Source organism: Erinaceus europaeus, chromosome 2 (assembly GCF_950295315.1).
Source record: "Erinaceus europaeus chromosome 2, mEriEur2.1, whole genome shotgun sequence".
NCBI classification, from domain to species: Eukaryota; Metazoa; Chordata; class Mammalia; order Eulipotyphla; family Erinaceidae; genus Erinaceus; species Erinaceus europaeus.
The window spans coordinates 10,271,118-10,293,727 of NC_080163.1; the positions used below are offsets into that span (position 1 = coordinate 10,271,118).

Genomic DNA, 22,610 nt, shown 5'->3' on the forward strand with positions numbered 1-22,610 from the left:
AATTGAGAGAGGAGGAGGAGGAGGAAGAGAGAGGGAGAAAGAGAGACACCTGCACTACTGCTTCACCACTCATGAAGCTTCCCCCCTGCCAGGACTGGGGGTTTGAGCCCTGGGCCATGTGTGTAGTAATGTGTGCATTCAACCAGATGCGCCACAGCCTGGTCCCCTGTGACTTATGTTTAAATGTCCTGCCAGGAGAAAAGTGGTTTTGGCAATTTGGAGAGGTGAAGAAGCCAGTGTTCATTCTGTAGCAGTGACAACAGCACTGAGGTGACACAGAAAGTAAGAGTCATTGTTATTACCAAGTGATGGGCTGTCTGGGATCTGCTTTTACACACTCGCTGGTGGCCCAGGAAGAGGCACAGTGGAAAAAGTGCAGGACCCTCAAGCACGAGTGAGGTCCCAAGTTCAATCCCCGGGACTGCAGGTACTCTGGCTCTCCCCACCTCCATTCTTTCTCATTAATAAACATGACAAGTGAAATGAACCTCTCCTAGTACCTCTGCTGCCCTCTTTGTCCCTGGCCTCCGGCTCCTGCACGTGCAGCACCTCAGGGCTGTTGGCGAAGACGCAGGTGGGGTGCACCACGGCGCCCTGCTTGGCCTGAGTGTGGAAGATCTGGAAAGGCAGAGGCCCTCATACATGCTCCTCCATGGCTCAACTCAGTAACCCCCTCCTCCAGGAAGCCCTCCATGATCTCCTACCAGCATGGGCCAGACCTTTCTGAGTCCCTTCTGGGCCAGTCATCTATCTGGGTATGGGTTTCCCCTCACCCCTGGGAGTTAAGCTCGCACAAAGGCAGGACGCCCACCTGGTCGGAGTCCTTGCGGCCGCTGTTGAAGGGATCTGGGATGGCCAGCTGTGGGTACAGGCCTCGGCCCAGCACCAGCTTGAGCAGGGATAGCTGGTCCCGGGTCAGGTCCTGGGCTGAGCTGGCGGCCGCCTGCAGCTGCTCCAGGTTGTGCCGGAGCTTGAACTTCACATCCTGGGGGGACACAGAGGCAGGTGGGTTCCAGGGCACTTCCCACTCCCTGTCTAAAGGGCTTGTACTGGGGTTCATGCATCCAAGGGGTTTTGTGATGGCTGGGGCTGGTTCTGCCCACAGAAACCACCCTGAGGGGAGGACAGGCCACGTCCCCTTAGACCCCAGAGGAGGGGAGGCATGTCCCCCCCAGGCCTCAGGGGAGGCTGTGTCCCCTCAGACCCTGCAGGAGGCCATGTCCCCTCAGACCCCAGGGGAAGTCGTGTCCCCCCAGGCCTCAGGGGAGGCTGTGTCCCCTCAGACCCTGCAGGAGGCCATGTTCCCTCAGACCTCAGGGGAGGGGAGGCGTGTCCCCCCAGGCCTTAGGGGAGGCTGTGTCCCCTCAGACCCTGCAGGAGGCCATGTCCCCTCAGACCCCAGGGGAGGCGTGTCCCCTCAGACCCTGGAGGAGGCCGTGTCCCCTTGGACCCAGGGCAGGTCATGTTTCCTCAGACCCCAGGAAAGGTCGTGTCCCCTTCAGACCCCGGTGTGCCCCATGCCCAGCCCACCTGGATGTCCACACTGTCGCCAGCCTCCCGGGTGGCAGTACCCTCTGCGTCCTCATCACTGGAGCCGCCATCCGCCTCGCCCTGAAGCCGCAGAACCTTACGCCGACGTCCCCCGGCCTCCTCGTGCTGCCTCTTGAGCTGGTACAGGGCCTGGCGCTCCCGCCGCTGCTGCAGCCGGCTGTGGCTGTCCCTTGGCGTCGCGGCCTGCACCCCAGCCAGCAGCCCATGGTCCTCCAGCAGCTCCTGTATTTGTTATTGAGACAGAAGGAGAGGAGAGAGAAACCCACATTGTCACTCTGGCATGTTCCAGGCCGAGACTCAAACCCAAGACCTGCAAGATGACATGTCTGCAAGTCTACTGCTGCAGCCACGATGCCACCTCCCATACTACTATTCTTTCTTTTCTTCTTTCTTTCTTTTTTATTACCAGCAAGGTGATTGCTGGGGCTTGGTGTCAGCACTACAAATCCACTGCTCCAGGTGGTTTTTTTCCCACCTTTTTTTCTTTCTATATTTTATTTGATAAGATAAAGATAAATTGAAAGGCGGGAGGAGATATAAAGGTAGAGAGAAAGATGGACACCTGCAGACCTGCCCCACTGCTTGTAAAGCAACCGCCCCCCCCCCCCCCCCGCAGGTGGGGAGCAGGGGCTCCAACCTGGGTCCTTGTGCATGGTGATGTGTGTGCTCACCCGTGCAGGAAGCTCCCTTTGGAGCTATCCATGGTGCTGCGCCGGGGCCTGTGTGTGACAAGGCCTGAGTTCCACCTGCTGATCCCCCAGAACCTGGATTAAGTCACTTACTCCTCACAAGTGCTGTTCTCACCTTCCAGTTTCCAGAGGGTGAGCAGTGGCCCAGCGAGGTGCAGGGAGTGACTTGGGGGCAGAGGGTGGAGCTAGGGGCCAGGTGGCGGTGCACCTGGCTGAGTGCACACATTACCATGCACAAGACCCAGGTTCAAGTCCCTTGTCCCCACCTGAAGAGGGGACACTTCACAAGCAGTGAATCAGGTCTACAGCTGCTTCTCTCTCTCTCCCTCTCCTCCTCCTCTCTCAGTTTCTCTCTGTCCTGTCAAATATAAAAGGGTCAGGGGGCCGAGCAGGTGATGCACCCAGCTAAACACACATATTACCATATGGATGGACCTGGGTTCGAGCCCCTGCTCCCCACCTGCAGGAGAGAAGCTTCATGAGTGGTGAAGTGTCTTATCTTTCTCCCCCCCCCACTCTCTCTCTCTCTCTCCCTCTCTCTCTCTATATATATATCCCCAACCCCTCTCAATTTCTCTCTGTACTGTCAAATAAAACGGGGGGAGGATGATCACTGGGATCATAGATTTGTGGTGCAGGTGACAACCATCAGCAATAACCCTGGTGACAAAATATATATAAAACAAATAGGGTGCCGCTAGGCTATTGCTGAGATATGGCACGCCCCAGCCACTGGTCCACATTGCCCTGCTCCAGGAGGCAGGTTCTTCCCAGGATGCAAACTGTGACCATGCCTCCAGGAAGCCCTCCTGGGTTTCTACCCTTCTGCCCAGCCCAGCCCTGGAAGTCCGATGGTGGGGACTGTGGCCCGTGGGCCCAAGGTTGTGCCTGACCTTGAACTGGCGCCGCAGGTTGGCCATCTCATACAGCCGGTGCTCCTCTATGCCCCGTCGGCGGCACCACTTTCGAGAGTTGCTACTGCGCTCAGATTTCACCTGGGGGTAGGGAACAGGGGTGGTAGGCCCTGGGGAGGGGGCTGGCTCACTCCAGCACTGGCTGGGCACCAGCCACTGGGAAGCACCTTCTCAGAGACACCTGCTCTCCTCCTCTTTCTCCTCCCAAATCTCAGCTCCACTGCCCCTTCCTACAGGCAGCCCTCCAGGACTATCCACACTAGTCAAGGACTCACTCAGAGAGGTCACTGCTGAAGGGCGAATCTGTCTCCCTGCACTGGGCCATGAGCCGTTTGGACGCCACCAGTGGGTACCTGGGGCAGCCTAGGGCAGGACTGAGCCCAATGTGCAGGTTCAGGGAGTGAGTTGAGGAGACAGAGAAATGTTCTGTTGAACTCTGGCTGATGACGGTGGTTCTGGGGCTTGAACCTGGGACCTCGGAGCCCCAGGCATGAAAGTCTGTATGATCACTATCTTGTCTCTTCCATCCTCCACTTTTTCTTTTCTTGATGTTTCATGATTTATTTATGGGGGGCAGGTAGTAACCCACCTGGTAGAGTGCACATATGCAAAGCCTTGGATTCAAGCTCTCCACCCCCAAAGCTTCATAAGCAGTGGAAGAGGGCTGTGTCTCTGTATCCCTCTCAATCTCCTTCTCCCTCTCCCCTCTCAGTTTCTCTCTGTCCTATCAAAATAAAAATGGGAAAGAAAGAAAAAAAAAAAGCCACTCGGAGTGGTAAATTCACCGTGAGCCCCAGAGATAACCCTGGTAGCAATTTATAAATAATGATGTGTTATTTTTTATTGAGAGAGAGAGAGATGGGCCAGGCGGTGGCACACCTGGTTGAGTGCACACATTACAGTGCGCAAGGACCCAGGTTCGTGCCCCTGGCCGGTCCCCACCTGCAGAGGGAAAGCTTCACGAGTGGTGAAGCAGGGCTTCAGGTGTCTCTTTGTCTCTCTCTTTCTCTATCTCTTCTCCCCCTCTTAATTTCTCTCTAGCCAATAATTTTTAAAAGTTAAAATTTAAAAAAATAAAATAGTTCTGAAATGAAAAAAAAAAAAAAAGATGGAGCGAGAGAGAACCAGAACACCACTCTGGCACATGCCATGCCAGGGATGGAACTCGGGACTTCAAGCTTGAGAGTCCACTGCCCTACCCACTGCACCACCTCCTGGGCTGATTTGAACACCCCCAGCCTCTGCTCCTGCTGCTCCTCTGCCCTGCGGTGGGAGCACCTCAGTCTGCAGAGAGCCAGGGGAGCTCCCTGGGGTGGGTCCAGGAGGGTGGAGAGGAGGCAGAGCCTCGGGCAGGAAGGACAGATAGAGAGGGCGGTCAGGCTAGCAGCCTCACCTGTACCCAGGCGTTGAAGACGTTGAAGAGAGTGAAGGGATCACCCTGGTCGCTCTCCAGGGGCCGGCGGGCCGCAGCGCACTCGGGGCTGCCCTGGGCGCTGCGCGTGAAGGGCGACTGCACGCTGAGGGCGGCAGCCACCGTGAGCACCGGCTCGGCCAGGCGGAACACGCAGCCCAGAATCAGCATCTTACCTGGAGGCAGAGAGAAGCTGGACCCCCCTCCCACCCACTCCGGGACAGCATCCACCCCCCAGCCCTCAGGGTCCTGGGGGTCCCCTGCCCTTCTCGCACCCCCAGAGGACTCTGGGGCCGGGCAGCCTCACCAATGACCACGTCCACAGGCAGCTGGGCCAGCAGGGACCCTATAGGGGTGAGGGCCTCCGAGCCATCCAGGGCACCCTGGTCCTGCAGGTACAGGATGGCAGTCTCCAGGCTGGCTGGCGGCGGGGGCTCGATGAAGGGGAAGGTCCGGGGGTCCCCCACGCTCATGCTCTTCATCTGGAAAGAGAAACGGGGTGGGTGGTGGGGGTGATGAGGAACCACTGTCACTGGGGATGGAGAGCTAAGAGGCGCATGGCTGAGTCTCCCAGTTTGAGTCCCGGGAACCGCCAGTGGACGTGACCCTGGGGATGTGAGGGGACAGCTCTCCCCACCCTGTCTGATGTTCGGACCCAGGGCTTCCTCCGAGCCTCACCTGCAGCACCAAGGCGTCCAGGGCCACCCTCCGGATCTCCGGGACGGGGTAGGGCGCGAAGGCATCGTAGTCAGATTCTGCGTAGAGGCGAAAGCAGACGCCGGGCCCCGTGCGCCCTGCCCGGCCCTTGCGCTGCTCGGCGCTGGCCTGGCTGATCCAGAATTCCTGCAGCCGCTGAAGTTTGGCCTGGGGGTCGTAGCTCATCTCCTTCACCTTCCCTGGGGGGTGGGGGGTGGGGGGTTGAAGGGGAGTGAGAAGCTGCAGGCAGTGGCCCCACTCAACACACTCATATATTTTTTTTAATTGCCACCAGGGTTTTTATTTATTTATTGGATAGAGACAGAGAGAAATCAAGAGAAAGACAGAGAGGAAGAGAGACAGGTACCTGCAGTACTACTTCACTGCTCACGAAGCTTTTCCCCCTGAGGTGGGGACCAGGGGCTTGAACATTGTAACATGTGCACTCAACCAGGTGCACTACTGCCTGGCCCTGCTCTTCTTTTTTTTTTTTTTTTTCCTTTTTTTTTCTCTCTCTCTCTTTCTTTTTCTATTTTATAGAGGCAGAAATTGAGAAGGAGGGAGACAGAGAGAGGAATAGGGGGCCAGGTGGTGGCGCACCTGGTTAAGCGCTCACATCACAGTGAGCAAGGGCTCAGGTTCAAACCCCTGGTCTCCACCTGCAGAGGAAAAATTTCACAGGTGGTGAAGCAGGGCTGCAGGTATCTCTCTGTCTCCCTCTCTATCTTCCTCTCTCCTCTCAATTTCTCTCTGCCTCTATGCAATAATAAATAAATAAATAGAGAGAGACCTGCAGCCCTGCTTCACCCCTCCTGAGGCTTCTCTCCTGCAGGTGGGGATCCAAGGCTTGAACCCGAGTCCTTACACACGGTAATGTGTATGCTCTACTGTGCACCACCGCCTGGCCCCTCCCTCCATCCTTTCATTCCTTCATTCACCCACAGACTCGCTCACTCCTTTATCCCACAGCTTATTCATTCTGCACCAAACCCTGACATCTCGTTAGCGTGCATTCATTTCAACCCTCTTTTCACTTATGTTTTCAATCCTTTGCTCATTCGGAGGTTTGACAAATTTATTAAGTGCCTACTATGTGCTAAGCACTGTACTGAGCACTAGGGACACAACAGTGAACAAAAGAGTCCCTGTTCCCGGGTCAGGCGGTAGTGCAGTGGGTTAAGCACACGTGGCCCAAAGCGCAAGGAACAGCGGAAGGATCCCAGTTCAAGCCCCCGGCCCCCCACCTGTAGGGAAGTCGCTTCACAGGCGATGAAGCAGGTCTGCAGGTGTCTGTCTTTCTCTTCCCCTCTCTTGTCTTCCCCTCCTCTCTCCATTTCTCTCTGTCCTATCCAACAATGAATGACATCGACATCAACAACAACAATAATAACCACAACAAGGCTACAACAACAAGGGCAACAAAAGGGGGGAAAATGGCCTCCAGGAGCAGTGGATTCATGGTGCAGCACTGAGCCCCAGCAATAACCCTGGAGGCAAAAAAAAAAAAAAGTCCCTGTTCCCACAGGACAGAAGGGGACATCATATTTTGGTGAACCCAGTGAAATGGAATCTGACAAGGTTGGTCACTGGCACCTGAGAATGACAGCAAACATAGCCGGCTTGGGGTGGACCTCTGAGAGGATGAGGGTGTGGCCCCCAGAACCCTAAACACCACTCACTTTCTGCTGCGTGCTGGAGTTCCCTGACAACAGGTATGCCTCTCTGAACCCCACACTTCAACTCTGGCCTTTGGAGGTGACTGGGGAGAGAAGGGAGGTGTCTGGAGGTGGGGGCAACCCTCACCAGAATCCACTACAAAGCGGATGCCGTCAATAGTGACCGAGGTCTCCGCGATGTTGGTGGAGAGGATGCATTTCCGGACACCAGGGGGTGCCACATCGAACACCTGGGAGCAAGATCAGAGGTGAGAGGCGGTCAGGCAGCTCTGAGTTTCCTCCTCATGTGCCCACCCCGAAGAGGGTCCAACACACACACACACACACACACACACACACACACACACCCCAGTCTGTTCTAAGCAGCTCAATTTTTGTATGATTTTTAAAAAATATTTATTTATTCCTTTTCGTTGCCCTTGTTGTTTTATTGTTGTAGTTATTGTTGTTGTTGTTGATGTCATTGTTGAATAGGACAGAGAGAAATGGAGAGTGGAGGGGAAGACAGAGAGGGGGAGAGAAAGGTAGACACCTGCAGACCTGCTTCACTGTTTGTGAAGCGACTCCTCTGGCAAACGCTAGAAGAAGAAGCGACTCCTCTGCAGGTGGGGAGCTGGGGGCTCAAACCGGGATCCTTATGCTTTGTCCGCTGCGCTACCGCCTGACTCCCTTGTATGATTTTTTTAAAGGGGAGGGGAGCATATGTGATGTCACATATACATGACATCACCATCCCTAGACTTATCAGACAGTGAGAGAGAAAGAGAGAGAGAGAGAGAGAGAGAGAGGGAGAGAGAGAACAGTATCAGAGCTACCTCTGGTGCCACAGCTCCTCCCACATGGGGCTGGCGTTCAAAACTGGGCTGTGCCCATGGCAGGGTGTGCACCCTACCTGGCGAGCTGTCTTGGCACCATTTGATTCACAGCCATAGAACACTAACACTAGGGCGGGGGTAGATAGCATAATGATTATGCAAAGAGACACTCATGCCTGAGGCTCCGAAGTCCCAGGTTCAATCCCCCGCACCACCATAAGCCAGAGCTGAGCACTGCTCTGCTGTTTCTCTCTGTGTCTTTCTCTCTCTGCATCTCTCTCAAAAATAAAATAAATAAAATACTTAAAAAAAAAGAATTCATAAAAAAGACTAACACTAGGTGGCAGCTGTGTATGAGGACTGAGAGAGGAGACGTTCTGCATCACAGCAAGTCCCCACGCTGCCATCACTGCCGAGTGCAGAAAAAGCATAGCTTCTGGTTCTTTGAAAGATGAGTGTTGGGGCCGGGCAGTGGCGCACTCGGTTAAGCGCACACATTACTATGTGCAAGGACTAGGGTTCAAGCCCCTGGTCGCTGCCTGCAGGGAGGACGCTTCACAAGTGCTGCAGGTGTGTGTCTCTCTCACCCTTTCCTCTCAATTTGTTTCTCTATCCAAAATAAGTAAAAATATTTTAAAAGGGGGGGGGGCTGGGGAGACAGTATAATGGTTCTGCAAAAAGACTTTCATGCCTGAGGCATGAAAGGTCCCAGGTTCAATCCCCAGCACCAGAGACGACCCGAACTGCCCCTGCGGCTCCAGACAGACTATGACCCACATAGTCAACGACTGCCACCTCTCCAGATTCAAAGGAGGTCTCGAAACTTGACATCAGGCTCAACCTGACGCTGTTGACTGGCTACGGAAGAAGGGCAAATGCTAGAAGAAGAAGAATCCCCAGCACCACCATCAGCCAAAGATGAGCAGTGCTCTGGTTAAAAAAGACAGAAAGAAAGGAAGAAACGAAGGAAGGAAGGAAGGAAGGAAGGAAGGAAGGAAGGAAGGAAGGAAGGAAGGAAAGAAGAAAGCTGTTGTTGACATAGGAACTCGCCAGTTTCTCTCTTGCTGTGTAACCCACCACACTCAAACCCTTCCAGTTCAGCAAGGCAGTCCCTTCACTGTCTCCCTCTCCCTCACCCAACTCAGAGTCACCCAACTCTCTTTGCCCTTAGACCCTCAAGTGTCACCACCCATCTGCCTTCCTCCCTCTGCTTCTCACAATTCTTGTCCCCAGAGCCCAGACCCAAAGCTGCCCATGTGGGCACAGAACCCCCCCAAGATCCTGCTGCCCACAGCCCTGCCTGGGAGCGAGGGCGAGTTTCACACGGGTCCTGCAGGCTGGTGCCCCCTGCCCACTGCAGCCCCCATCCCCAGCCACCATCCTGCTACCTTGTCCTGGTCGGCCACTGAGAGTGCGCTGTGCAGAGGCAGCACCACCCAGCGCTGGGTGTGCGCAGCGTAGGCCTGGGCGGCCTCCAACACGGCGCCGATCTCCGCCATGCCGCTGAGGAAGACCAGCAGGTCACCCCGCTCCTCGGGAGGGTACTTGTGGTCGATAGCCTCCAGCACCCGCAGGAAGGGCCGCGGGTCCAGCTTCTCTGACTTGGATGCTGCAGCCAGGGACTCGGCCTCCTGCGGCTGGTACACGACCTGCGAGAGACACAGGGGCATGGCGGTCACTCGACCTCTGAGAGGGACAGGTGGGAGACAGGAACGCTGGGAAAAGGGGGAGACAGGAGGCCAAAGGGCGGGGTCTGGCGGTGGTGCCCCCAGGGCCCAGTACTGGCACTGCTGGCAGGGCACACACATTACTTTGTTCAAGGAACCAGGTTCAAGACCCCACTCCTCACCTGCAAAGGGAAGCTCCACAAGTAAAAGCAGGTAAAGCAGGGCTGCAGGTGTCGCTCTTTCCCCATCTCTAGCCCTACTTCTCTATCTCTGTTGTAATGTTTAAAAGAAAGGCAAAACAAAGGGGAGAAATGGCTGCCAGGAGCAATGGATTCCTGGTAATAACCACAGTAAGGAAATAGCAGAAACACAACAACAGCAGCAGCCAGACTAAAGGCAGGGTCGGCCAATGGTGAACCTGACAGATCGCACATATCGCCATGCATAAGGACCTGGGTTCAAGTCCCCACGCCCTACCTGCAGGGGAGATGCTTCACAAATAGTGAAGCATCTGCAGTTGCCTCTATTTCTCCTTTTCTACCTCCCCTCACCTCTCAATTTCTTTCATATCAAATAAAATAGAAAAAAGGGGGGATGGTCACTGGGAGCAGTAGATTTGTAATGCCAGCACCAAACCCCAGCAATAACCCTGGATGCAATAGTGTGTATACACACACACACACACACACACACACACACACACACACACATACATAAAAGAGAGGGAGGGTCCTTCTTTCCTACAGAGAAGGGATGATTAACTTTACTTATACCTTTTCCCTCTGTTCTCTATCTGTACACTTCAGTAAAGGTATCTTATGTGGGGGCCAGGCAGTGGTGCACACATATTACAGTGCTCGAGGACCCAGGTTCAAGCCCCTGGTCCCCACTTGCAGGACGAAAGCTTCACAAATGGTGAAGCAGGGCTCCAGATCTCTCTCTCTCTCCCTCTCTCTCCTTCTCCCATCTCTCTTTCTCTATCCAATAATAAATAAATACAAATAAGAAGATATCTTACCTGTACAGCTCACCTGGACAGAAGATATCTTACCTGCACAGCTCACCTGGATAGTGTGGTAAACCCATATTCAAGCCTGGCCTCCACTATACTGGAGGAGGCTTCGTTGCTGTGGTGTCTTTCCACCTCTCTGTGTGTGTGTGTGTGTGTCTGACCTTGAGTGGTGACACCTCAGAAACAACAAAAACTAGATATGCAAATAAATAAGAGAAGGCTCTTCTCTCCTATAGAAGGAGCTGAATAAGTTTGCCTATTCCTTTTCCTTGAATTCTCTGTGTACCCTCCTGTAAACATATACGTATTATTGTTATTAATTATTACTATTATTTAACCAGAGCCCTGATCAGCTCTGGCTTATGGGGTGCTGGGGATTGAACTGAACCAGGAACCTCAGAGCCTCAGGCATGAAAGTCTTTTGAATGACCATTCAGCTGCCTCCCATATCTTAACTGCAAGTAAATGAATGAGAGACTGCATGAGAGAGAGAGAAGAGACAGAGGATGCGCTTAATTAAAGTGTGCACGGTGTGTGGGGAGGGGGGGCGCGGTAAGAGGTGGAAGGCGGGGCCAAGCCCCGGGCAGCACTGACCGTGATGGGGAAGAGCCTTCCGGGCACCTGCACCACCGGGGCGCCGCTGAAGTAGCTGGAGAAGAGCGAGATGTTGATGGTGGCCGACATGAGGATGACCTTGAGGTCGGGCCTGGCGGGCAGTAGGCGGCGGAGGACACCCAGCAGGAAGTCATTGTGCAGGTGGCGCTCGTGGACCTCGTCCACGATCAGGACCTGGTACTGGGGCAGCCCGGGCTCCCGCTGGATCTGCCGCAGCAGCAGCCCCACAGTCAAGAACACGATCTTGGTGGCGGCTGAGCGCGTGCTCTCAAAGCGGATCTGGTAGCCGACCTGGAGGGGCCGGGGGTCGCAGGGGTCAGGAGAGGAGGGAAGGGGGGGGGCTCGGCATCAGACACCAGGCTCCACTTCCGCCATGAGGGTCAGGCCAGCCCACTCCTCCGGAGTAAACTATTTCCCCCCTAGATTCCAACGACGCCTATGCAGAAAGTATTTGGGGGCTGGGGGAGATGGCTCACTGGATAGGGCGCCTGCCTTGCCATGTGCCCTGGCTCAGGTTTGAGTCCCAGCACCCCGTGAGAAGTGCCATCCTGGGGGAAGAAGCTCTGGGCTATGGTGTCTCTCCCCTCTGTCTGTCTGTCTCGGGGTTTCTATCTGAGACGTGAAATCATACTTGTTAAAGACCCCTGTGTCTGAATTAAAAAATAAAAAAGGTGTGAGTGGGGGAACAGAGTGGCCAGGTGGTGGCACACCTGGTTGATATCACATGTTACAATGCTTAAGGAATCCAAGGTTCAAGCGCTGGTTCCCACCTGCAGGGGGGGAGCTTCACAAGTGGGAAAACAGTATGGTAGGTATCTCTCTTTCTCTCTCCCCCCTTCCTCTCAATTTTTCTCTCTCTACCCAATAAATACATACATAAATAAATAAATTCACCTTTTAATAAAAGGTCTCCCCCCACCACACTGAAGGAAGCTTCAGTGCTGTGGTCTCCCCTCTCCTCTCCTCCCTCCTGAAAAAGTTAACCTGGAGCAGCAAAGTGCTGGAGATGACCAAAAAAAGGATTTTGCAGTGAGAAATAGCTCAGCTGGTAGAGCACAGGGCTTACATGTCTAAGGTTCCTCGTTCAGTCACTGGTGCAGGATGTGTCGGGGGGGGGGGGCTCTGCTTTCCTTCTCTCCTTCACTCTCTTTTACATGAAACTCTAGCTCGTGTGAAATAAATTGCTACAGATGTCTCTCTCTCCCTTTTTCTCCTCACCCCCCTTCTACCTTTTCTCTCTCTCTATAAGAAAAAGAAAAGAGGGATTGGGCAGCAGTGCACCTGGTAGAGCATACACATCACCAAGCACCAGGGCCCAGGTTCAAGCCCCTGTTCCCCACCTACAGTGGGGGCCGGCTTCAGGAGTGGTGAAGTAGTGCTGTAGAGCTCTCTCTCTCTCTCTCTCGCTCTCGCTCTCCCCCTCTCCTTCTCCCTCCCCCCTCCCCCCTTTCTCTGTTTCTGTAAGAAAGAGAAAAGAAAAATGGCCACCAGGAACGGTGGAGTAGTCATGTGCGCACTAAGCCCTGGTGGCAATAAAGCACGTAACTAAACACAGTCCGGTACTGCGTGAGGCCTGTGCTCTTGGCACTTGGACCTCCTTCAGGCCTGCTTGGAGAAGAGTTTCTAGGCATTCTGGGATCATCATCCACCCTGGAGGAAGCAGAAGCTGGCAGGGGTCCCACCGCCGCTCACCCGCGAGCCGTACTGACTGAGGCTCTCGAAGCTGACGCGCTTGGCCAGCGAGATGCAGGCGATGCGGCGGGGCTGTGTACAGGCCACGTGGCTGAAGCCGGCGGCCAGCAGGTACTGGGGCACCTGCGTGGACTTGCCGCAGCCCGTGTCACCGGCCACCACCACCACCTGGTGCTCCCTCAGGGTCTGCAGGATGCGGTGGCCATACTGAGCAATGGGCAGCGCCGCCCGCTCACGCTGCAGCTTGGCCAGCCGCCCGAACGCCTGCTTCTGCCCGAAGTCTAAGAAGTGCAGCAGGGCCTTGCGGAACTCGGCCACCTTGTCTGGGGGCAGGCGTCTATCAGGCCTGTCGGACCCCCGGGAGCCCCACACATCGGGGCCGAGGACCGAGAGGTTGATGCGGTACCGCGGGTCATAAGTGCGAGGCAGGTCAGCCAGGGCCGGGATGGGGGGCTTGGCCAGCCCAGGCCCTTTCTCCTCCTCCTCCTCCTTCCGGCTGGCCTTGATATTCTGGAACCTCTGCAAGCGTTCAAAGAAGGCCCAAAACTTGTGGCGCTCCTCAGAACTCTGGCGGATAGAGTCCTCCTCCCGGAAGAAGGCCTCCTCGAAGAGCCGGCGGGTCTCTGGACGGTTCCAGTCCCACCTCTCCCGGGCCTCCTCCTCCTCCTCTCTGGCAGCCCGGTGGCTGCGGTCTCGGTGGTCCCTGTCATGATGCCTGCTGTCCCTTGTCCTGGGAGGAGGCATGGTGGGGTGAACACCAACAAGGGGCACTGTTCCAGTCACTGCGACCAAACGGTCTTGTCCATTTCCCACCTCCTGCAGTGAGTGAGAGGCCGTGCCTGCACTAGAGGACCTTCTTCTCGTCAAAGAGCTGGCATCCTCACCGATGGTGCAGGACCACGACAAGCAGTGACAGAGCACGGGGCCAGCACACTGGATCACTCAGTGATATAGAGGCCACCTCATGGCTCCTGCAGGGCCCTCTAGGTTGGGTGCAAGTTCATTCCGGGCTTCGAGATCCTGAGCACTTGGGGGAGAGAACAGAAGACATTCATGCACTTTTAGAAGTATTAGCTGAGTGGGTTGGGGAGGTAGCCTAGTGGTTATGCAAAAAGACTTTCATGACAAATGCCTAGGTTTGAGGCAGAAAAGCAAAGGGTTAACTTCTCATGAAAGAAACAAGAGTTGAATTCTTAGTTGAAGAAAAATGCAGCTGACAACAATCTTCCCCCTCCTTTCAGCATAAACAGGGCTTTCTAGCCCTGTCATCAAAGTGGCCTTAGAATCTGCCACTTCTGGGGCCAGGTGGTGGCGCACCTGGTTGAGTGCACATGTTACAATGTGCAAGGACCTGGGTTCAAGTCCTCGGTCCCCACCTGCAGGGGAAAAGCTTCATGAGTGGTGAAGAGGTATTGCAGGTGTTTCTGTCTCTCTTCCCCCCTTCTCTCTTGATTTCTGGCTGTCTCTATCCAATAAATAAATAAAGACAGTTTAAAAAATTAAAAAAAAAAGAATCTGCCACTTCTGTCCAAGAGTTGCACTCTTTTTATAAAAAGAAAAAAAATCTGTTAATGCTTGTTGGTGTGAGTTACTATGGGAACACTAATCACACAATGAAAGGGCAAATGCCTTTGTGCTCAGGGCCCAGTTTTTTCTGGACATGAGTCCGGCTGGATCTGCCGGCATAATAAATGCTTCTTCCTGTTTGAAAGAACAGTGTCTCTCCACATGTCTCATCTCTGTCTGAGAATCCAGTAACAGGTTCAATCACCAGTCAGAGCTGAGCAGTGCTCTGTCATTTAATTAATTAATTAATTAAAAAGAAATCCTTTGCAGAGAGCCTGCAGTTTTGAAAGCATTGAACTGTTGCTGGGGAGACAGCATAAGGGTTCTGCAAAAAAGACTTTCATGCCTGAGGCTCCAGGGTCCCACCAGGTTCAATCCCCAGCCAAAGCTGAGCAGGATTATGGTGGAAATTTTTGAAAAACAATAAAAAATACCAGGCCTTTGGTGTGAGCTGCCCTCACAGGTGATCAGGGTCACAAGAGATGGAGAGACATATCGCCAGACCCTGACCATCCAGGGATGGGGTTGTAATGAAGGAAGCCATGGCTCCTGGATACCTTTGTTCAAGTAAACTGCACCCAGGGGGTAGGCCAGCTCTCACAGCAGTGACAGGCCAAACACATAAAGTGATGACAGCCACTCCACATGGGGATTCTGCCCTCTCCTCCAGGTTAGTGTTTATTTTTATTTTCAGCCATCTGTCAGATGTGGTTTTGTTGTATCCAGTTGTGTCTGTTCATTTGTTTCTCTTCTGTCATGGCCAGGGGTTCATAGCTGCAGGCCAACTTTTCCAGGTAAGAGGAGACACATGCAGAGAGACAGAATTGGAGGAGAGGGTGGGGGTAGATAGCATGATGGTTACACAGACTCTCATGCCTGAAGCTCCAAGGTTCCAAATTCAATCCCTCACACCACCATAAGCCAGAGCTGACCAATGCTCTGGTGAGAGAGAGAGAGGAAAAGACACCACAGGACTGAATCCCCCTCCAGAACACTGGAGGCCAGGCCTGAGCCTGGGTCTCCTGCAGGACAAAACAGGTGCACTACCCGGGTGAGCTATTTTGTTGGTCCTCTGCTGCATTTTTTAAATCCTCTACCTATTGCACTATGATGACTTCTTGGCTACTATTTTGATTTTTGTACACAAAGAAAGAGCTTTGTTATGACAGAAATCAGCATACTACATTTCTTTTATCTGGACAGCAGTTTCATAGAAGGTGACTCCGGTGTCTCTCCTTCCCTTCTCTAGGAAATAATGAAAAAGAGCTGGCTTTGCTATGTGCCCAGCCCAGGCAGAAGTCTAGCCACCACTGCACTGGGGGGAAGCTTCGGTGGCATGGTGCCTTTCCCTCTCTCCCTCTTTCTGTGTCTCCATCTAGATCTGAAAAAAGTCGGCCGAACACCTCATCTGAGGCTCTAGTCCAGGGATCCTTGGATTCCCACAGAGATATGATGGCCCTAGACCTCTAATAGATCCCTCCACCATCACTGGTCACGTCCATCAGGAACAACTTCATAAACCCTCTTGTGGACCTCTATAGGGCCTTGCCTTCAATATAGAACAGTAATGGTAGGGACTGCCCCACTCTCCAAAGGGAGGTTGGGTTAACATACTCTTCCTCGAGTGGTCCTGAACTGGATGCAGCCTAGAATGTTCCTATCTGTAGCCACGGAACACGAGTGCAGACCTACAGGTTACACAAGCTCTACATGAATAGACATGGGCCCTAGGTCAGATTGGTGGGGTTTTCAGTTAATGGTATTTATATACCTTCTTCATATTTGGGAGCTACTCTCTGCCCTAATCCAGCTTTCTAGGCCTATTCTCAACTCTGACACCATCTTCCCAGACAATACTTTTAGTACACCTGCATGTTAGCTATCAGGCTCAGGCAAAAATTACTAATGTCATGGGCCCCTTGGAAATATACCTAAAATAGACTTCCTAGCTTCTTCCCACATGAAGACCCTTAGTTCCATCTGCTCTGTTCTTACCTTTAAATTCCTGATTATTAAACAATCTGTCCTGTTTTATATCTCACCACTTCTCAGCCACCAAGCTGCAGTCACCACCATGATGCCATCCTGACCTCCCTGAGCAGAAGACCTCATCAATGTGTCCTAGAACCTCACCTCCGCAGAGCCCTACCCCACTGGGGAAAGATAGAAACAGGCTAGGGAGTTGGGCGGTAGCACAGGTGGCACAAAGCACAAGGAACAGCGTAAGGATCGAGGTTCAAGTCTCCGGCTCCCCACCTGCAGGGGAGTCACTTCACAGGTGGTGAAGCAGGTCTGCAGGTGTCTATCTTTCTCTCCCCCTCTCTGTCTTCCCCTCCTTTCACCATTTCTCTCTGTCCTATCCAACAACTAAGACATCAATAACAACAACAATAAAACAACAAGGGCAACAAAAAGGGAAAATGAATAAATAAATTTTTTTTTTAAAAAAAAAAGGAGCAGGCTGGGAGTATGGGTCGAACTGCCCATTCCCACGTCCAGCGGAGAAGCAATTACAGAAGCCAGACCTTCCACCTTCTGCTCCCCATAAAGATCTTTGGTCCATCCTCCCATAAGGATTAATAAATAATGACCCTTCCAATGGAGGAGATGGGATATGGAACTGTAATGGTGGGAATAGTATCCTACAGTCTTCTAAATCATTATTAAATCACTAATTAAAAAAAGAAACAAAAAGGGATCAGGCAGTGGTGCACCTGGCTAAGCGCTCACATTATAGTGAGCAAGGACCAGGGTCAAGCGCCTAGTACCCACCTACAGGGGGAAAGCTTCACAAGTGGTGAAGCAGGGCTGCAAGTGTCTCTCTCCCTATCTTCCCTCTCCTCTCCATTTCTCTGTCTTTATCCAATAATAAAGAAAGAAAGGAAGAAAGAATTTTTTTTTAAAAAAAGGGGCAAATAGACAAATACAGACGGACGTAGAAATAATAGTTAACCCTTATCTAGAACCTTGGGAGAACTGCTGTAGCTTACAATGGAGGGATTGGGGATCTGGGACTCTGGTGGTGGGAATGGTGTGGAGTTGTGCCCCTGTTATCTTGTAATTTTGTAAATCAATATTAAATCACTAAAAAAAAAAGTCAGCCAGTGATGAAGACCTAGCAGTGAAAATAATTGGGCCCTGGAGGCCACTCAGCAGAGCTGCCATGAATGTGCAAAACCCTGGGTTCATTCCCCAGCCTGTCATTGAGAGAAAAATCTTTTTTTTTTTTTCCTTTTTTTGCAAGTGTTGCTATGTATTGCTTTTGCCTGCCTAATACATTCCTTCCTTCTTTGCCTGGTAACAGCTCCCACCTTCCTTTGGAGAGCAGCCCTTCCTGGACCCCACGTGGTTCCCAGGGTCTCTAAATCAAGAATCTCTTCTGATTGGGCGAGTGACAAAAGCACCCTACTCCCTCTGCAGCCAGTGATTGGCCCAAGGTGTGGACACGTGACTTAAGAAGAGCCAATCAGAGCCTCCCTCTGGAATCGACATTAGGTTGCTAGGACAGAAAAAGTTCTGCTCAGGTCTGCTTTGGCTCGCAGCCTGGAGTTGTCCAGTTCTGAAAATAACTATCTCTCCTAGAAATCCAGAGAGAAGCTTGCTCAGTGGGTGCAAAAGGGTGGCCACTGAGGGCTTGTCCCCTCAACCAACTGCCCACTTCTTACTGACAAAGGGAAATGATTTCTCACTGAAAGCTGAATGAGTCCTAATGTGTAGAGCTCCCAGCTGAAAGGGTCATTTTCTGGGGGAAGAGACACCACTGAGATTCTTGAAGTGGTTTATGACCGTAGGGGATTCAGAGCCTTCCTTGGTAAAGGCTTTGAATTCTGGCAGATCCAGATAGATGTGTAACTACTGACAAGTTTTATTACTTTATTTTTCATTTTATCTAATTATTTCTTTACCAGAGCACCACTCAGTTCTGGCTTACAGTGGTGCTGGAGACTAAGCCTGAGACCTGGGAGCCAGCCTAAGTTAACTTCTACAAAATAAAAATAAGATTTATTTACTTTATGACAAAGAGAGACACACCAGAGCACTGCTCAATTCTAGCTTATGGTGGCACCAGGGATTGAACCTGGGACTTCTGGGGGTGTCAGGCACGCAAATCCTGTGCTCTAATATGTTAGGTTATCTCCCCGGCTAACTTCTCCAAGGCTCTTTTCTTCATTTATAAAATGAGGATAATAACCATGTCAAAAGCACGGCCACACTTATCACCTAGACTAGCACAGAGAAACTAAACAGCAACTAGTACCCGAGTCTAGCACTTTCCTCCCATGATGACTAAGAAGGAAAATGTAAGAGGAAACCAGGGACATATAATCTGGGAAAATTACAGTCAAAAGGCCACCGTCACCTGCATAGTGGCTGTGGTGATGGTTGGACCCACTCTGCCTTCAGTCTCTCGAGGGCAACAGAACAGAGTGCAGGGTGGGAGGCACAGGCAACAGGGATTACTGGAGCCAGACAGGGATTCTGACTTGAAGAATTTGTGAACTGGCAGATCTTTTTCCCCCAAAGCCTGTGGAGAATGCTGTTACTCCTTGGTAAACAGCTGGGGGGGGGGGGGGCAGAGCAGCTGCAGAATTTCCATTGGAGGGAAGAGAAATTGATGTTGAAGCACGGCTGTGACTGAGTCAGTGATTTGTCAGAAAGGACAGGGGCAGGGCAGTGAAGGGTTACTACTCTTGACTGTAAATGCCTTACTGAGCCTTGGACAGGCTGAATAATTAGAAAGGAGAGGGAAGGAATTCAGATCTAATGACTTAGATTCCAACCACATCCACTTTGTCTATTTGGTAGTGTGATTCTCTATGGCTTTCCCCTGCCCAAGCTCGCCCTCCTTATTTTTATTTTTTCACTATGAACCCAGGGGAAAAAACCCAAGACCACACACCTAAGCCATACCACTGAGCCACCTATCTGGTCCTTTCTTTTTTTCTCTTTCTTTCTTTTTTTCCCCTCCAGGGTTATTGCTGGGGCTTGGTGCTGGCACCACAAATCCACTGCTCCTGGAGGCATTTTTTTTTTTTGGGGGGGTAAGACAGATTGAAAGGGGAGGGGAAGATTATCAAGGGGGTAAGACAGACAGCTGCAGATCTGCTTCACAGCCTGTGAAGTACCCCCCCCCCAGAAGATGGGGAGCCAGGGTCTCAAACCAGGATCCTTGTACAGGTCGTGCTTAACCCAGCCCCCCCCCTTCTTTTTAATGTGGCACCAAGGCGTGAACCCAGACTCCAGCTTAACACTGAGCAGCCTCCCTAGCCCTACTTATTACTCTGAGCAAGAGGGAAGAAAGAGGGAGGCATCTCAGCACTGCTTCACAATTCACTGTGGTGCTGCCCTGCAGTGCTGGGGCTCACGCATAGCAAGCTGTTCGTTCGACAGCTGAGCCACCTGCCAGCCCCAACCCAATTTTTACTCTGCATTTTTCAGAGAAACACAGGAGGGGGAGACACTTCACAGCACGGCTTCATGGCTCACGGAGATCTCTTAGCGCTGTCCATGGTGCTCTGATGTGCTGGGATTAGAACCCATATCCTCAATGGTAGGCACTCTACCTGTTGAGCCTCCTCCCAGATCCCTATTCCTCCATTTAGAATTTCGATCCTGGGGAAACTGGGTGGTGGTACATGTTATCATGTAAAAGGGCCCAGGTTCAAGTCCCTGCTCCCCACCTGCAGGAGGGATGCTTCACAGTGAAGCAATGCTGCAGGCTTCTCTATCTCCTCTCTCAAATTCTCTCTGTCCTACCAAATAAAAGAAAGGCAAAAAAAAAAAGAAAGAAAAAGGGAAACGAGCTGCAGAGTGATGGATTTATTGTGCAGTCAGCAAATCCCAGCGCTAATTCTGGTGACAGTAAAGCATCTTATTTTTAACCTGTCTTTTCAGTTCTACTGCTGTTTCTCCAATATGCTTTCTCTCCATCTCACATTGCTCCACATTCAGTGGCTTCTTCCTTTGCCTAGCCAACCCCCCACCCCATTGCCTAGCCATCTTGCTTCAGCCTCCTTCTCTTGACTTTTTTTTTTTTTTTGCTTCCAGTCGCTGAGCTTGGTGCCAGGGCTATGAATCCACCACTCCTAGTGGCCACTATTTTCCTTTTTTTTTTTTTAAATTGGGTAGGACAGAGAGAAATGAGAGAAGAGAGACAAAGGAGAAAGCCCTGCTTGGGAGACAGACAGACACACACATTCTGCAGTTGGATAGCCACAGGAACTCGAATCCAGATCCTTGAACAGGTCCTTGCATTTAGTACTATGTGTGCTTAAACCGAGTGCACCATCGCCCCGGCCCCTCTTGACTTCCTGTAATTCCTTTCTTCTTCTTTTTCCCCACTAGAGCTTCATACCTGCACAATTCCACTGCTCCCTGCACAATTTTTTTTTCCCCAGACCTTTCAGTTTCAGTCAGGGCTGAAGAGAGAGGAGAGGCACCACAGCACCGCTCCCCCATTCATGCAGTTTCCTCTTGGTGCTGTGCACGGTGCTTCCTGTGTTACCAAAGGCTTGAGCCTAGGTCCTGACATGGTAGTGTGCGCTCTGCGGGATGTACTACCTCCCACTGGTCTTGCCTTATACATTTGTTTATTTATTTATTTTTCCCCATTAGGTGTCTCCACGCCTGCACAATTTAAAAAATAATAATAATAAAAATAGATGGTGGGTGAGAAACTGACGTGACACCACGGCACAGCTCCGCAGTTAAGGCGCTACCAGTTAGCTCCTACTCCACCTGCAGATAGATGCTCCTATAGGGCGTGTGGGAACTTGAACCCGGCGCTCTACTTAGTGAGCTTTCTCTGTCCTTATTATAAAAAATAAAAAAAAAGAAAAAGGAAGGAAGGAAGGAAGGAAGGAAGGAAGGAAGGAAGGAAGGAAGGTAGGTTTGGTCGGTAGCGCAGCGGGTTAAGCGCCACGTGGCGCAAAGCGCAGGGACCTGCATAAGGATCCCGGTTCGAGCCCCCCGGCTCCCCACCTGCAGGGGAGTCGCTTCACAGGCGGTGAAGCAGGTCTGCAGGTGTCTGTCTTTCTCTCCCCCTCTCTGTCTTCCTCTCCTCTCTCCATTTCTCTCTGTCCTATCCAACAACAACAACAACAATAATAACTACAACAAGGTTACAACAAGGGCAACAAAAGATGGGGAAAAAATGGCCTCCAGGAGCAGTGGATTCATGGTGCAGGCACTGAGCCCCAGCAATAACCCTGGAGACAAAAAAAAAAAGAAAGAAAAGAGAAAGAAAAGAAAAGAACAAGAAAACTGGCTGAGCTTTAAACGAGCCAGGCAGAGGCCAGAGCACAGCTCAGCGCCGGCATGAGGCGGTGCCCCGACCGACCGACCCGGGCACGCAGGTCCTGCACTCTGCGCGGCTGAGCAAACTCTCGGAGCTCCACCTTCTCCACCCTCCCACATCCAGTCCCTTCCCGGGATCCGAGCTCTCACTCGATCCGCTTTCCTCCTCGCCCCCCGCCGCCCCACTCCACCTTCCATCCCGCCATCTCCCATTTCAAGGGGCGCCCCAAGTCTCGCGAGACACCTTGCACATCTCGCGTGGCCGCTCTCTGAGAACCTCTCCGATCAGCCTCCCCAGCTCCCACTCCCCCTGCTTCCCGCGCTTCCACTTCTTCCCGCCACAGCCCTCTCTGTTCCCGGGTTCTCTCTGGGACGCCTCGGAATAACTTCCCACCTATCCCCCAGATCGACCCCCACCCCAAAAGTTAGTTCCCCACGACCGGCTTCCCACGACCACTCCACCACTCCGACTGCAGCCCCGCCCCCCTCACCTCACGGCTCACCACAAACGCGTTCACTTCCGGTTCTCAGGGTCGCTCACGCGCCTGCCTCCGGTCCTGCGCCTGAGCACTTCATCACCACGCCCCCGCCCCGCCCCGCCCCGCCCCACCGAAGACATATGAACCAATGGGCAGCTGCTGGCTGCCTAAATCCATCCTGCGCCTGCGCACAACACACTCCCTTAGACGCCTTAGGTGGCGCTGCGCCCTCTAGGGGCCAGCGGAGGCGTGGCAGGGGAGTTCTGTGTCCTGCCCGCCCCTCGGCCTGCAGGTGTGGCTGCAGTCTGAGATCACAACCTAAGGAGGGTGCTTGCTTAGGATCACTGCCTCGCTCCCTGCTTCTTATTTAACCTGTCCGAAGCTCAGTAAGGCATTTGCAGCCCGAGAGAAGTAACCCTTCACTATACGGTTCCAGTCCTTTCTGAGACTCACTGACTCAGAATCACAGCAGTGATTGGGTTGTGTGCAAGGCAATGCAGGCGCACTATACACGTGAGCTATTTTTCCCAG

General features: G+C 52.6%; 1 protein-coding gene across 1 annotated transcript in view; it reads right to left on the reverse strand.

Moving 5' to 3' along the window:
• The window catches only part of DHX34 (DExH-box helicase 34), a 27,440-nt gene extending 5,244 nt beyond the window's left edge, over positions 1-22,196 (reverse strand). The window contains exons 1-12 of the mRNA XM_007535651.3: positions 22,092-22,196; positions 12,739-13,765; positions 11,026-11,337; positions 9,141-9,401; positions 7,065-7,167; positions 5,244-5,461; positions 4,873-5,047; positions 4,548-4,741; positions 3,134-3,235; positions 1,531-1,773; positions 812-985; positions 501-618 (exon numbers count right to left, since the gene is read on the reverse strand). Of these exons, the coding sequence (XP_007535713.1) occupies positions 501-618; positions 812-985; positions 1,531-1,773; positions 3,134-3,235; positions 4,548-4,741; positions 4,873-5,047; positions 5,244-5,461; positions 7,065-7,167; positions 9,141-9,401; positions 11,026-11,337; positions 12,739-13,482 (2,644 nt within the window). The 5' untranslated portion in view covers positions 13,483-13,765; positions 22,092-22,196. The remainder of the gene's footprint in view (positions 1-500; positions 619-811; positions 986-1,530; positions 1,774-3,133; positions 3,236-4,547; positions 4,742-4,872; positions 5,048-5,243; positions 5,462-7,064; positions 7,168-9,140; positions 9,402-11,025; positions 11,338-12,738; positions 13,766-22,091) is intronic.
• Positions 22,197-22,610: the final 414 nt, after the last annotated feature.